This window comes from Taurulus bubalis, assembly GCF_910589615.1.
Source record: "Taurulus bubalis genome assembly, chromosome: 4".
Taxonomy (NCBI): Eukaryota; Metazoa; Chordata; class Actinopteri; order Perciformes; family Cottidae; genus Taurulus; species Taurulus bubalis.
Genome location: NC_136592.1, coordinates 5,941,478 through 5,958,239, shown reverse-complemented (window position 1 = coordinate 5,958,239; position 16,762 = coordinate 5,941,478). Strand labels below are relative to the sequence as shown.

General features: G+C 41.9%; 1 protein-coding gene across 1 annotated transcript in view; it reads left to right on the top strand.

Annotated features, from left to right (window-relative positions):
* Positions 1 to 16,762, top strand: part of ano1a (anoctamin 1, calcium activated chloride channel a) — a 67,240-nt gene that overhangs the window by 3,969 nt on the left and 46,509 nt on the right. Inside the window, exons 2-3 of the mRNA XM_079217254.1 lie at positions 6,115 to 6,263; positions 14,632 to 14,979. Coding sequence (XP_079073380.1) covers positions 6,168 to 6,263; positions 14,632 to 14,979 — 444 coding nt within the window. The 5' untranslated portion in view covers positions 6,115 to 6,167. The remainder of the gene's footprint in view (positions 1 to 6,114; positions 6,264 to 14,631; positions 14,980 to 16,762) is intronic.

Sequence of the window (16,762 nt, the reverse complement as noted above, 5' to 3'; positions counted from 1 at the left end):
CACATTTTGAAGTATTGCATTGATGGAAAGCAAAAGCTGTCAAACTTTCTTGATTACAAAGAAAAGTTTTGACGCTCGCTCGAGATGCGGCGAACATTGAACTCACATTACTGATCAACTCTTTACTGTCGGCTTCTTCCCCAGTAATATTGTATTTTTCTCTGGACAGCATGAAACGTGGCCAATACTAGATGACATGCAAGAATAATCAAAACCAATTGAAAAAATATCCTGAAGACTATTTATTAAGTTTCTGGTTGGCAAACCACTACTCTGTTTACTGTCGTACAGCCATGCGTAGCCGGAAGCACCAACTTCTGACCAAACTATGCTGTAGCTCAGTTTATCAGCTCCAATCCGCTCCAATTGTTTGGGATTTGCTTAAAATTTGCTTAAAGTTTGAATGAAAATACGGCTAAAGATTATTCATTCTTTATATAGTTGCCATAAAGAAAGAAGGCTAACATTTTCCATCTACACATCCCTTTGATTCCTAACGTCCCTCTATTTGGCAACATTGATGCAACAAGTCCTCACAGGTATGGGCGTGAACTGCACACACTGCATACACTTTGCGCGCCCGACCACCCACCTCAACCTTCTGCCTAAGAGCTTCTGCAGCAGTGTAACAGCACCACGCGACTTCTGCCTTGGCTTCTGAAGGAGGACAGTCATTATGTGCACCGCCACAAAGAGCTCGTTGTCTGGAAGACTGAGACACGGGTCCTCTAAGTGCTGAGAGGAACAACCGGTGAAGTCCTTTTTCTAGTGCGGACAGCTTCTTTCTCTCTGGAGCTCTTATGCTTGGTCATGTGTCAGTAAACCAGTCAGGTATCTCGTCTCGACACCTGCAGCTCCCACTGACCACCAGCAGATTTAGCAGCGGCAAAACTTTTATGTCAATCGCCATGTGGCCTGCTGCAATTATCAGATGACAATTTAAACCATTTTAAATGAAGTACTGTTGTGCTGCAGAGATTTCCTGGCCCACACATAATGATGTAAAGATGATCTTTCCCTGTAATATCTCAGTCATAATAATCGCAACTAGGGCCATTTTTTTCAAAATAGTTCAGCCCCAGTTCAAAGGAAATTTTGAAATCTGGATTTACTTGGTCAATAGATGGTCAACATGTTATCCTTTATATCTTTTTGTTTTAATATTACAAGCCACTGTAGTAAAAGGGACAACACGCGTAGACTTTATAGTGTGTCTGTGTGTGTGCAGAGAATAGACATCACTTCTGAGAACTTTTAGAAAGTCTTCAACGTTCTTTAAAAGATTCCTCTTCGTGGCCACCAGCATGTGAAGCTTTAAAGACACAGTGGTGGGGCTCTGTGTTTTAACGCATTAACTAGAAAACCACCAGCAACATTTTCGAGGTCTTCCGAGATTCAGACGGCTGACCACTCGCCCAGCGCCGCTTTAAAAGACCACAATGGTGGTTTTGTGTATTTGAGCCCATTAGTGTGTACTCTCCAATACGACCACACTGCGTGGGTTTAGACAGACGTTAACCTTCAGACAGATGGCGTTTTCACTTGTTTTTATTGCAACTAAATCATCTATTTGAGGAAAGTTTGCAACGCCTACAAGATGATTTTCATCACTGACTGAAATGTTTGGGTTGAATTACAATTGTGTCAACCTTTTTTTTTGTTGCACAAATACAACATTAGGTATTTGGGTTTGGATGTTCTTCCGTAGGACTGCAAAATATGGGAAAATGGAGTTGGACTGTGCTCAAAACTGCTGAAATGGATGCATCATAGCTAAGTGACTGCAGCAGCATAATGTTCTGTGATTAATTGAGAAGGTGTAACGTTTGTGACACACTGGAGGGAGAATTTAATGACAGAAGCAAAGAATTTTGCCTCAAAGTCAAAGTAGTAAAAATCATTTTACCGGAGCTCTCCCTTCAACAAGCCAAAACACCAGTCAAGTCAATTCTATTTATACAGCCCACTATCACGAATCACAAGTGTGCCTCCGGGGGTTTTACTATCTGTACAGCATGCGGCACCCTCTGTCTTTAGACCCCCGATTCAGATCAGGATAAACTACCCAAAAACCCTTAAAGAGGAAAACAATGGAAGAGGGAGAGAGCAACAGAAGAGGGATCTCTCTTTCTCTCACAGGACGGACAGACAGATCATTTGTGGACACAAGGGAGAAAGATAAAAAGGGAGAGAATAACCTGTTGCAGAGTCCGAGGACCTTTCCCGGATCCTCCAGTAATCTTTTTTCAGATGGCAGCATCTGTGGGAGGGGTCTTTTATGATCCTGGAGGCCCCGTTTGGGAAGCGTTTAGGATACATACATGGATGGAGGGGAGGGAGGTCCCAATGATTGGCATAGCTGACTTGTTAAGTGCAGGGAGAACGATGTTTTCCCCGACTTCCTTAATTACCACTGCATAATACACCAACAAGCATTATGCGCTTCAATGCTAAACATGAAAGAGATCATGGATGTGGCAACAAAGATCGTCTATTCGAGCGAGAGCTCCTCAAAGACGGCTGTTGCGTGCGCATCTGGAGAAGGACTGCGGCCACTCTGGCTTCCTGCTGCACACTGATGTGAGATGCTCACGTTTCTGCATTACAATTTAAAACGTGTGTAAATTGTGTGTTCCCCTGAGAGGGAGCAGCAAGACGTGGGACTGTAATAAGTCATTTTGATTTACTTTTAAACCCTTGCAATTTAATTGTCGGATAGGATGGACAATTTTTTTTAAACTTTTGGACTTTGAATGTCACTTGCAGCCCAGTTATTGTTTAGTTATTTTGCACTTTCAGAGGCTTGATTGCTATTTTGAGTTACTTTTAAAGCATATTTGACTTTAATTTGTGTTACTATTTAATGTATTTATTACGATGATGTTCTAATGTTCAGATCTTGTTACTCAAATACATTTGAAGTTCAAATTCCAACATTTTGAGTCATTATTTTTAATTTGCTATGGGAAATAGTCAATAGTCGATAGATTAGTCGATTATGAAAATAATCGTTAGTTACAGCCCTAGAGTCATCCTTTTCCCACATGAAAAATATTAAGTCCAAACACCGTTCCACCGTGACTAATGACCATTTGGTCTGCCTGAGGCTGACCAGCAGCAGCTACTGTCCGGACTATGCAACCCTGCTGGTTCCATGCAGTGAAGTCATCAGAGTAAAATGTAATGACCAAAGATCTACAGAATTGTATTGTAAACATAAAGTATACTCGGTATATTCATACATTAAAAATGATATATATAAGCATTATTACTGTAGGTCGATCTTTTTGACTTGGTCATTTTAAAAGTAGCTCGCGAGCCCAAAAAGTGTGGGCACCCCTGACCTAGCTGATCTGGGGGCTGCCATGTCGCTGGATTCAAAGGAAGCACCAGCGGCACACAGACCTCAGAGGACAGGCACGGCTCCTGGTTAGCATGTATGATGATGTTCTGGAGATGGAGACTCCTCCAGGTCAGTGTTGGCGTCCCTATCTGCAAGAAAAAGGTGTAATCCGTTTGGTTTGGCTGAAGGGTCGAGTCGGCGATATTCCCATGAAGCCCCGTTTCAGTGAAAGTAAAAACACAACAACCTGTCCAGCTTATTGTCCAGGGAACAAACATCTGCCGAGATTAGCCTTTAGCCGAGAATGAATGCCAGCTCGTTTTTTGTACGTTTATGTACACTGCCTCCCCGTTCGGATCGGTAGAAGTAGGCTCTGCTCCGGCTGGGCAGCTTCTCCTTAAGTGTGGATCCAACATTGTATGGAAGCTGATTCACAATTTCTAGCAATTCCAGATGCTCGTGGAGGACATAGGGGAGGACATTCTCCGTGGTTTATCTTTTCCAAAAAACAGACAAGGGCTAACATTTAACGTAACATTTAACGCCGTGTTTACCAGACACGGAGAGGACGCTGTGCTTATGCTGTCATTTAATCAGAATCCGTTTATTTGCCAGGAATGTTTACACAAACAAGGAATTTTTCTAGGCGCAAGGTGCATACATTAGACATGAGACGTTAGACGAGACAAACAACAATCAATGACAACAACAGTGCAATGGGTATTAAATCAAGTATAAGATAAAGTGCTCAGACAAACAGATAACGTTAATGTAAGTGTATGTTAAAGTGACGTGTGTTTAAGTTAAAGTGTATGTTAAGTGGCATGAGTGTGTAGATATGAAGTGTGCAGAGGAGTGACCGGTAAGAAGAAAGAAAAGAAAGAGCAAAGAAAAGAAAGAAGAAATAGTCCGATAAATAGTTTAAGTGAATATCTGAGAAATTAGAATACGATTTTCCTCTTTAAATATAACGCAACAAGAGTTGTGTCTTGCAGTTACCCAGTGATACTCTGCGACAAAAACCCAGAAGAGGTACAGTCAACTTTTTCCTTTCCTCCTGGGCTTTCATTAACTAACGATATCCGTCAGAGTTGTTCGGAGATGTGATTATCAGACTGTGGCCCACCGAGGGAACAGGTAGAGGCAGGCACTCAGATAATGAACTGTGTCTTCTGCTTACTATGTGCCTGTGACTGATGAGTTGTTCTCTTTGCTCAGGGCTTCATTACAGGTCCTTGTTGAAATGCTTCTACTGTTTGTGCTCCCTCAGGGTAAAACTAACAAAAAAACCATAAACCTGAAAATACTCAGCCGCAGTTGTACAGTAATGGCATCGTATTAATCACGTGGCGGCTGGATCGTTGGACGCTCGTTTCGGACAAGTCACAGCGGAGCAGCTTGTAATGTCAGACAGCTGAGCAAGCAAGGTGTCCATCGGTCTCCATGGGGACAGCTGTTTCCTGTAAGGGCTGGCGAGTGGCGAGTGCATCAGTGTGTTTCTTCCCTTCTGTAGTGCAGAGCGCCTGCCACCCGGCACCGTCCGTGATGTGTTTACTGACAGTCATGTCAAACCCGTCGAGGCGCTGGGGTGCAAGGGCATTAAAGGCGCTACGAGCTCTGATTCAAGAACAACATTGTTTCCATGGAAACAAAACCTATAACCCATCACAATATTGTTCTAAAAGGTTTCCTAATGATTCTGATATTGGCCATTTATGCAGGATATGTGGAGGGGCTGGAAAATGTTCCTTTTGCGAGCTGCTAATATTCACGTTAAACTGGACAAAAATCAATAATAAACAAATCAAAATGATATTGAAATGTTTGTGCAATACATATCCTCACGGCATCAATAACAGTATACAGCTAAAATGAGTATTGGGCAATATTGTTATTACTATCTTTCTCTCACAATGTCATGTTGATACAGCTTTGCCGTATGGATTAATGAACAGGGGCGAAGGGATCCCTGAAGTGACTGTTATCATCTTTTAAGTCAAAGTCAAAGTCAGTTTTGTTATATATATATTCTATTGTGCAAGCATACAGAAGATTTGAAATCTTGTTTCTCTTCTGTCCGACATAAAATGAATGTACTGTAATAAAGTGCAAAAACAGTTCAAGTTAAAACAATAAAGTAGAATAGAACAACATGTAAACAACATAAATTAGGAAACTGTAAAAGCTATAACAGACTATAAGTCTGTTGGGAGTGGGCAGAGATATTCGAAAAGCAAATCTGACCCGAAAGCCGTCTCGGGCAAATTTGTGATTTTGTGCTCGACCAAATCGATTGAATTGTATATTTGTTTTTGCTGTTTTGTTGACTTCATATTACAGTAGCACAGCATACTGAGGCCACCGGGACATTTTCATTCAAATACAGATGCATAAACAAAGCCATTTAAACCAAAGCAGCTCTGCTTTTAGAGGACAGACGCGGTGTCTCAGGCTGTCTTTGATGGTTCCCTTCAATGTGCTGGAGTGTAATATCCGAACAGAGGTGTGTCAACTACAAACAACACCTTATCTGTATTTGTTTTGTGTCTCTGAGTCTGAGTTTGTGTCTCTTTCAGTCTGGGCGGCGGGGGGAGGGGTTTTTGCCTGTCGGTGATCCAGGTTCCCCATCGCCTCGTAATCTGTGCACGACTTTACCCCTGACACAGGCAGACTGTGACAGACATTCAAAAGTATAATCTAGAAAAATAATGCATTTTTTTTCTTCTCTCAAAAGGCTAATGCGACATCCCTCTCTCCATTTCCTCCCCCAGGTTCTCCTGCTCGTGATCGCTCAGGCAGCCAACAGCGGGAGGCGCCCGCCACGATGAGGAGGAGCGACAACTACATGCCAGTCGCTGGCGAGGAGAAGAACCTGGGCGTGGACTTCGACAACACCAACGCCAGGAGCAACGAGTCCATAGTAAGACTCTGCGTCCATGTTGTCATTATCATGATTTGTGGTGTCGGGCAGTGGCTGGAGGCAGTGGAATGGTTTACCATGAGGAAAGCACACATTTTCCAAGGAGTTGAAAGGATGCAAAGACTTGTGATTAATGAAGCATGAAAGGCCTATGATGCATGCACTTACTACTAATGCGGACATATAATGTATCTATAAGGGGTCATGAATGGTGTAAGGGCCTGTAATAGGTAATTAGATATTACATATCTTCAGTCCAGACTTTGTGAAGTTTTTCCAGGAACTGCAGTCACACCATGTCACTAGCCGTGTTGCATTCATTGTATCACTCACAACCCGCTATGAGAGATTCTACGAAACTTCCTTCTATGGTGTAACCCGTTCAGGGCCAGGGCTCAACAATCATTGCTCATAATCAGGAACAACCTGTTTGGAACCCTTATTTATCCATCGCCACACACGCTCTCTCTCAACCACACACTCACTGACGTTATAGAGGGTTTGCTACTTTTTCTACATTTCAGCTGAGAAAAAATACCTGAAAAATCGATTTTAAAAACATCCCTGATGCTTAGACCTGGTGGGCCGCCGGTCTGGAAATACATTGGCAAAATTGGAACCAGAAGTCTCCCAACCGTCCATGGTTCAGAGCTGCAGCTGTGAGAACAAGAGTCTTATCTATCGATACATACGGTGTATTACATGTGTATGTGAATATAGTGTTAGCGGTCCATGGAGGTTCTACATAGAGTAATACATGTATGTGGGTCCTGTGTGGAGAGCAGTAGGTATTAAAGCTCCTATCATGAGAAATTAATTTATTTCCCTGCTTGGATTGTTATCTTAGGATACAAGGGAGGTTATTAAGACAAATTTTAATTTAAATCTAGTGTCTGCGAGGGAAAAGTACTCCCACACACTGTACACACCGTCGATGTGCTGACACAACATTTACACACAACGATTTGTGTACCTGCTCACACAGCAACGGGGAACACTATAGAGACAAAAAATGATTTCCTGAAGGAAACTGAAAACCATTGACTGCAATTGTCTCTTCAAGTAAATTGCATCAGTGTTGTTCACCTGTGAGGAGAGTGTTGCTGTGTTGTGGGAACTAATGAAAGGCCAACCTGCAGGCGCTGCCAATGTCACCTCTGAGTCGTGGTTATGATTAACGATCAGGCTCCGCTCAGTTCGGAAATAATTGATGAATAATTTATATATATATATATATATATTGGTATATATTGGTATATGGGGCATGGTACAGTTGCTGTTCAATGGAAATGTTCATGACCAGGAAGCAACTACTCAAAGTAATGAGGTGCACAAATCGTTTCAAAGAGCCAACAAAGAGCCATTAATAATTATTTAGACTTCTGCTTTACTAGTTAAAATCTTTATTGCGTTAATAAAATGAATTTGTTTACTCAGCGTCTAAATGTATTCACAGTGTTCTGCTCCGTATAATAGCACAGAAGGGACCCGGCTGTAGTGCATTCTTGAGCTTTTGCATTTGCTTATGGAATCAGCCGGTGTCAGGGGAACAGGAAGTGATTTGTTTTACATGTTAAATGACTCAGAATTTGACAGAATATTGGGCTTGAGCAGCAGTGGAGTGGCTCTGAAGAGAGCAGCGCTTTAAGTGCCACTTGAGCTGAAGGATATTCTTCCAGCTCAGCGGCTCTCTTTTAATCGGGCAGCGTTTTTCATTGCCACGACAACCAGAAAATTTGAGAAATCTTGTACCCTGCAGCACAAAGGGCGACACGAAACCACACTGGGCAAGGTAGTTTTTCCCCCACTGATAGCTTGTGTTGCTGGATATTCGTGGCCGAACGCACACAAAAAAACAACTTGTATGATATGTATCCTGCAACTGTCTGATCACAAGTTCCCCATATCAACTTTAGGAGCAGATTATATGTCATAGTTGCATTAACAGCTTGTAGCGCTCACCCCAAGTGGCAAAAGATGATCGATCGAGTGTTGAATTATCTTATTCACAGCTAAAATGTCTCATCATCCACATATTATCTCTCCTGTCCTTCATGTTCTATTCAAGTCTGTTTGATTGTTGCTGATATTCTTGGCCTTCGATCCGTTGTCTCAACATAATGAACTCTTAATTGTGGTAAAAGTTTGATATCGCTCATAACAAATCAATCTGCACAACTACACATCATTTGCTGTCTTGAGAAAATAAGATCATTCGGAAATCTGTAATTTATCTGAAAATAACGAGATAATGAAATCATGGTGTTGGGAGTACAGGGTCAGAAAATATGTTATGATTAGGACTAAATATTACTCACATCCTAAAATGGGCCGAACAGAAAAGCAGCCACGGCCAATTTCAGTGCATATGAAATAGGGCTTCAGACCATTTGCATGATTGATTATTATATGCGGCCACTGGCGCGAGACACTTATTATGCTGTCGGGCTCAGAGGAAGTTTTGGTGCCAAATGTGCTTCTGCTTGGCAGCAAAATGAAAGCAGTGTTCTCTTTTTCCTCTAGTGGGATGAAGTGTTTCTCACTTCCCTCTTGTGGTGTTTATCTTTGACTGAAGACATAGTCACTATGAAACCTGCTGACATTGAGGTCCGTAGATTGTCCACAGTAACGAGGACACTTGTGGGCAGACGAGTGGATGTCCCATTTCCAACATCCAATTCTGTTTAATGTCGTGAGCGCCACAAATGAAACACTCTGTTCGCCTCCATCGTGTCGTATCGTTCAGATATCTGGGTAGAAACCTCGAGAGGTGAGAGACAAAACGGATCCCTTAAGTTACCGTCGTCCTGTCCTATCTGTCTGGGCTTGGGAGAAGTACTCCACATGTATTCTTGGCACCGTGCAGGTTGCTGGAGTTAAAACTGTGATTTGGATTCAACATGCAAAAACACTGAAAAACAGATGGATCCAGCTGCTGCATGCAGTTTACTGCTGCCATGAAAAACATTGTTGACTTGAAAACTGCTGGGTTGTCTCAGCCTTGAGCTTATTATGGCTCAGATATGTATGTGTGTGTGTGTGTGTGTGTGTGTGTGTGTGTGTGTGTGTGTGTGTGTGTGTGTGTGTGTGTGTGTGTGGGGGGGTGGGTGGCTGTGTGCATGTGGAAGCCCAGAGGAGAGGAGAGCCTCATTTCCCGGTGGCTTAGTGAGAAAAGAGTTCCTATTGGAGAATGATGCATACACCACAACATCCTCATGCGCCCTCCGAGGAGCGCCCTCTGGCCTTTGCAGCTATGACTACTTCCTGTCGAGCGAGGACTGAGGATGGGTGTGTAGTGTGTAGCGTGTGTGTGTGTGTGTGTGTGGGGGGGGGGGGGGGGGGTATACAGCCCCTGGATGAGGCAGGGGGCTGTATATTCACACACTCACACACACACACACACACACACACACACATATACACATATACATATATATATATATATATATATATATATATATATATATATATATATATATATATATATATATATATAAACACACACACACTGTTCTGTTCATGTCAGCGCAGGGCCCACTGTGTCAATATTAGTTTTCCGCACAAGTTCAGAGTTTATAGCTCATTTATTGACAGCGGGCTGTGTTATCTTCAACATATATTGCCTTGTAATTGTCCCTCTATCACCATGTAAACATCCGTGTTGGATATCGGCTGCTTTTTAGTGCTTACGCAAATTCCCACGCAGTGTGATGTCTTCAGACTCCCAGTTGTTCCACACTGCATGTGCACTGTGTACTGTGTTCACCGTATTGTTTAGGGCGGGCTTACTGTGATTTTGTTTCCTGCAGGATGAATTATTACGACTCTGATGATTCCATTCAGGCCATCACAGTTGTATTTATTTTTATTCACCCTATACTTTGGTTTATGACTAAATACCTGTTCAACAAAATTTTCTCAACCACAGCTGGAGACTGTTTCAGTGCTAATTAGCACGCCAGCAAACGTCAGCATGCAAACATGCTCAACTAAGATAGTGAACGTGCAACATGACCTTAAAAAAAAAAAACATCTCTATTTACTCACATTTAATTCCACACAACAGCCAAAAACAAACAAATTCTGGCCCTTAACTTTAATGGAGCTGCTAGCTTGGCTGTAAACTCTCGTTTAACCTTGTTTAGACACGGAATTATACGACTAAACTATATGTAGCACAAATTTCATTTTTAGATGTATGTGTTTATTTAAGGCAACAGTTGTTTATGCTCTATTTTTATGCCTATGTTCTATTTTTTCCCCTGTGGCGTCCTTCTGGTGACACAGTGACGTAATCACCCCCGCCGCCAGCATCATAAATTCTCAAGTAACGTAATCAAAACAAAGATTTTTTTTCTGTTACGAGTTTAGACAGAGCGATAAACAGCTCGCTTTTTATACTGTGTGTCAACTTGCCAGGGGTCAGTGCAAGTAGAGGAGGATCTGTGTGTGTTTGACCGATGTGTGCCTCGTGGTTTCGGCAGATAACCTCAGCCAGTACACACACACACACACATACATACATACACGCACACGCACACATGCACACATACACACACACGCACACACATACACATGCACGCAGGGTTACGAGAACAAACAGCCTGGAGGTTATTCATCAAGTGGCAGGTCTCCGCTGTAATGAGACGGGGATACGACCGGACAAGGACAGGCAGAGGTTGTTGTTTTTTTACGCTTGAATATCATGTCAGAAAATAAAACTGTCAACAATAAAGATGAAATCTATATCCTAGGTTCCAATGTGTATAAATGTCCATTTGCCACGTAAATGCGTTTTTTAACTTCACATAACATCCGTTATCCCACATTCATTGTAGCAGCCATGTGAAAAAACAAACAGAAAAAGTGTCCTGATGTATTAAATCAATGGAGGAGAGGGCGAGAAATGCTCTGAAGCTGAAGCCAAACTAGTGCCACGTCCCCACTGTTCCAGCAGACTGCTCCTCCACTTCATACACTTTTAATAAGCCAGGCTGTTGAACGGCTTTCTGATCAGGAAGTAATCATTTTCTCTACACCGCCATTATTTTTCTTATTATATCAATAACATCTGAACTCATATTCTATTCCCTGAGACTTTCTGAAGTTCCCAAAGCACATAACTTTTCTTTTGTCATGTGATTATACTTGTGTCATTAATGCCCTGTTCTCCTTGTAGTACTGTGGTGTGCAGATTACACGTGTTGTAGATCGTATGCTCCTATCACTGAAACACAGTGATAGTGATCTATCTATAATAATGTGGAAATCCAAATATATTAGAGTCACATTGACATGGTAAATGTATAAAAACAGCTCTCAAAGAAAAAAAAGGTGGGTTTTCACTTATGAGAAAAAGGCCAAGAAAACATTATTAATAATTAGAATTGACCCCAAAAAGATGTCAGAGAAATATAACTGAATCCAAAGTACAGTTAAATGAACTACAACGAACCTGAGTGACTCAACAGAGACTAAGCTGACCTAATTCATGACACATGAGGGGGAAATGTCTGCTGTCTGGCTAAACCATTAAACGACTCGAGGGATTGACGAAACAATAAATTAACTAGAAATAAACGCTGAACCGTAGTGCTAAATGTAACCGTGTTTGTTGTGTAAGTAGATGAAATGTGCCTGTAGCTGAACATCAGCATAAATCAGTGAAAGGGCCATGATGGCAGTGACATCACCAAGTGCTTACATCGACTGTTAGCAAACTTATCGAGAAAGAATAGTTTGTTTGTAAGGGGACTATTTTCAACGGCGGATTAATCCACATTTGGTGCTGTGAGTGTTCGTGGTACAGAAGGAGAATGTCACCCAGTGCAAAAATAAAACAACCTGGCTAATGGTTTCTCAGTCTCCAGGTGCAACATGATTACCCAGTGAAATGCAAAACATGTGTATTAATGTATGAGGCGCCATCTGTGCAGGGATACTTGCCTATCAACATATTGCATTGCTGTATAGTCCAAAGTATTTCATGAAATAGCGAACGGCATTATTCAGCTGGAGAGAAGCACGCGTTTTCTTTGAACGGCAGCTGGATTCTCTCGATGTCACAGGGTCACGCAAGAATCACACATCACACAAGTATCCGTCTTGTGAGGCTTCAAGTGACGCATTAGTGACCAGAACAGGTGCGTTCGTGACCAGACAACAATCTCCTGCAGAGGTTAGCGTCGATGCTGCGATAGCATCCGTTCTGTCAGAAGAGGAGAGTATTTCTTCATTGAAAGAACAGCAAAAAAACATCACTGAAAGCTTTTCTTCTGGTTGTGTGTGACAAACCATCAGGTGGGTCGGGTTACATGTTTGTGTTTACTACATTATCCCTACTGGCCTTCTTCACTCAATGTCTCTGGGGACAGTAAATGGTGCTCCATTGCATGTGTAAAAGTGCATGGGGCCCAGGAGTGCATTAGTCCAGTGAACCATCAGGTAAATATACTGCAGAGAATGAATAGCCTGAAGTCCTGTGACAAACAGCAACTAGTGATCTACTTCCCCCGCCGCACCCAGTTCCCAGATACTTCTTCAACCACTGGCCACTTTTGCGTCATATTTCGGGGTAGACATTCTTGGATTCTCTGTGGACAAACAGCCCAGTCGCCGGGAAAATATGTTGGTATTGAACATTTCTGCAAACTGTGATTTCCATTTTTATTATTTTTGAATCTGGATGTTTTTGCATTTTGGCAGATCAAGTTGCGTAGTAAAATGAGCAACGTACAGAGCATGGGGAATTATGGAGCGTCCATTATAAATCCACCTATTTTTAGGCCCTATCCTCGAAAATTGCATACCCACTAAAAAGGGGGTATCTCTGCAACCACTAAGGCTATTTGAATAATTTTGGTTATAGTAAAAGGTACACATGTGAGATTTTGTTCAGATGTGTAAATATCTGTCTATATGTTACTGGTTAAGAGTAAATGAAGATGACACAGAAAGCTGTGAGGTCCAACTCAAACCCAAATCATAGCACAATATGTGAACATTCTCTCTGCAAAGGTTGACTTTGATAAAGTGAAGCAGAACAAAGTTAGAGAGGGTTTGTTTAGTACAGAGAAAATTCAGACGAGGAATCCAAAATTTGCATTGGGGCACATTTGCGCACATCTGTGACATTTACATTTTTTTATGTATCAAACCATATATTTCACTTCTATATTACTTATTGTGTTCAATACATATGAATTACAGCAGTTTGGGGCTTTTTTCATAAAATAAGCTATGATTTACAGTTTTATATAACAACTGCTCAGTCTAGGGGGGATTGACTTTTAAAAGGTTAAAGGTACGTGGTGCAATATCGACTCTAAAGAGCGAGAAAGCCATAGGCAACGGGTGGGAAGGGTCAAACAGACTGGACTTACACCCAGGACACCGCTGTTCGTGTCCCCCGTGAAACCCAAAGTAAATGCCGAGCTTATGCTTGTCACACAACGTTGTAATGCTTGTTACGTATTGTTCCATAAGAAAGTCTGCAGAAGACGGATGTTACTTATTTTTGAGCTAATTACGTTACGCTCGCTTTGTATTTACCATATTTTTGTGAACGCAAACCGTGATCTTTTTTCTCACCATAACCAAGTTGTTTTGTTACCTACACCTAACCAGTTATTTCACAGCGTGAACCACTTGACATTGTGCGTCTCTATAAGTGTGATATGACGCTGGTACATTATGAATCACAAAATATTTATCATTATACATAAATGTAAACAGAATCCAGTTGTAAAACAAATAAGATTCACAAATATATTTCTAATTTTTCAAATATTTTTTATTAAAAAAGTGTATTAGAAATACACATATTTACATATCACGTATTTAAAAGGATTTGAAATTCGCGTGAAAATCATATTTGGTACATTTATATATAAGCTGCTGAGCCGAACTGATCGTTGAGACTCCCCAGACGTCGCTCGATGCTCGGTTGACAAATGCATTTTCTTTCCCCCCAAAAGGAAATTATCTGTTGCCAAACAGATGTCTCCTACATTTTCAACATGAGCCAGGGGACACAGGATTAGAACCGGGAACATTTATTTTTCCTTTCACTGTGTCTTTAAAACATTTTAGTAAAAATTCCATCATGCATACTCTCAAATATGCTCTCAAAGTGAATTCCTTTATAGGTGACTGCTAGCATAGTGATCGCCAAGAATGATTGCATATGACGGAAAAGTCCCCCTCTGCAAAATCTGCATGAAACTGACCCATCAGATCACTATCATACAGTAAAATACTGGAGAGTGTTGGCCTTGTAGTGACATTATCCTTATTTTTCAGAAATAATAGATGTTTCTATAAATATGTAGTAAGCTATATTGTGTCTCTTTACCTGTCTTGCTCCTAGCCCATGAAAAATATGTACGCGAATGAGGGCTCCCCTCTGTATCCACGGCTCGGCCCGTACTTCACTGATGGCCGGCGGCGGGTCGACTACGTGCTGGCGTACCAGATCCAGAAGCCCGCCAGCATCCGGCGCCAGTCCTCCAAGTTCAGCGACAACAACTTCATCCGGCGGCTTCGGCGCAGCATGAGCATGAGGAGCAGCCGCGCTCCGCTGCAGCCGAAGGAAGACCCGGAGATCGTCGCCCAGAAGCATCGGACGGACTACCACGAGGATGACAAGCGCTTCAGGCGGGAGGAGTTCGAGGAAAACCTCCTGGAGACGGGGCTGGAGCTGGAAAAGGACGAAGGGGTGAGAGCTGAATGTGACGTGGTATTCTGACAATTTACCTTTTTAGCTAGTGTTGCCGCGTCTGTCAAGCTATCCATTAGCACTACGCCAAGGCAGCTTACAGTTATAACGGTGGTAAATTAATTGTATTGAGAGGAAAGGTTTTTTGGATGAGGTCCAACCAATCTGTCTGACAAACATTAAGCCATCTATGCTAATGACTTTAGGTGAAGTTACAGGGGTTGAAACCAGCCAAATCCAATCAGTAGCAGGACGGGGCCGCTATAGCTAAGCTAACATCTGATAGCACCCAGGACCGGCTTCCACGCAGTATACAAATACCAACACAGTGTGGGTAGACGGCACGCTAACGTTTGCAGCTTGTCCTTAGCATTTTATTTGAGCGTTTAGCTTTTAGCCAATGAAGAGAGACCACCCTGCGAACTCTTTAACACATCTCGCCCGCCACCGCGAGATGTGGAGAAATCCAGAGCTCCACAGACCTCCTTGTGATCCGCCAGGATCCGCCGGTTTGGGGAGGGATGTCGCAAGAAATCAATTATTCCTTAATTCTTGTACTTCGAAAGTGGTCTTTCGAGGCATTTATGCTGATAGTCGACATTTAAAAAGGTAAAGAATGGTTCACGAGACAGCAGGTATTACATCGAGCAGGTCGCGTGGCAGAGTCGGAGTCGAGGTTCCATTTATTTTTGTCCTCTGTCTCAATATCCTTGAGATCAGCTTTATTACATGTGAATTTCAACCTGCCCATCTCAGCGTAATGGGTTTTCTTGATTATCCCGCCCTACAGAAGAGGCATTACTTAAATAGCTGTCATCATGAGCTCATGCTTCAGGTACTTTTAGGATCAAAGTCGGTGGGATGTGGTCCGAATGAATATGTCCGTGGGCTTTACTAAATTGGAGAAGGTGAGAATAGTTAATTTTGTCGTACATATGGGCTCAGCTTGTAGATTCAGTGTATGACGCTGTGCACAGTCAGTAACAGAAGGTGTTTTACATGACCCTGTGTGTGTGTGTGTGTGTGTGTGTGTGTGTGTGTGTGTGTGTGTGTGTGTGTGTGTGTGTGTGTGTGTGTGTGTGTGTGTGTGTGTGTGTGTTTAGGACTGCATAGTGATATATCAGGGGAATGTCTATGACTATAGTGTAATCAGTCACAGTGCAGGTCTTCTCCTTTGCTATATCACGGAAAATTATATTATATTCATGATTCATGATAGTTTTTGTATTTCTATTTTCCTTACTGTTTTTATTGTGACTGTGATACTCAAGTACGTTAATCCGCTTTGACAATAAACCTGTTTGATTCTGAAAAAAAAGTAAATTAGAAAAGCTAGAAATCTTTATTAAAAATATTCAGTGTATATGGAATAAGTCCATTTTGTTGCCTTTAAAGTGGCCAATGAGGCCAATTCAATGATATCTTTTTGCACTTAAAGCTGCCAATGAAAGACAAAATTCAGGCTGCCGAGTGTATCTGTTAAATAACTTCATGAATTACATTTGAATTATATAATAAAATAAACTTCAAATATGTTTAGGTTATTTTTTTATTTTTTTAAAGCTTGATCTAAGTTGGATGTGTTGACACACTTCTCATTTGAACTGACGCGGGGCGCCACCGTGACGCTTGTTTTTCATATCTCATCTAAACGCTGATATTTGGTCGGCTTTATTCACTGCTGTGTATTTGCTACACGAGTGGACCCGCGCACACAAAAGAGATTTGTTTTCATTAACGGGGAAGCAGAGCTTTTTGCCGTTTCTTAGTCAGTCTTCTGTAG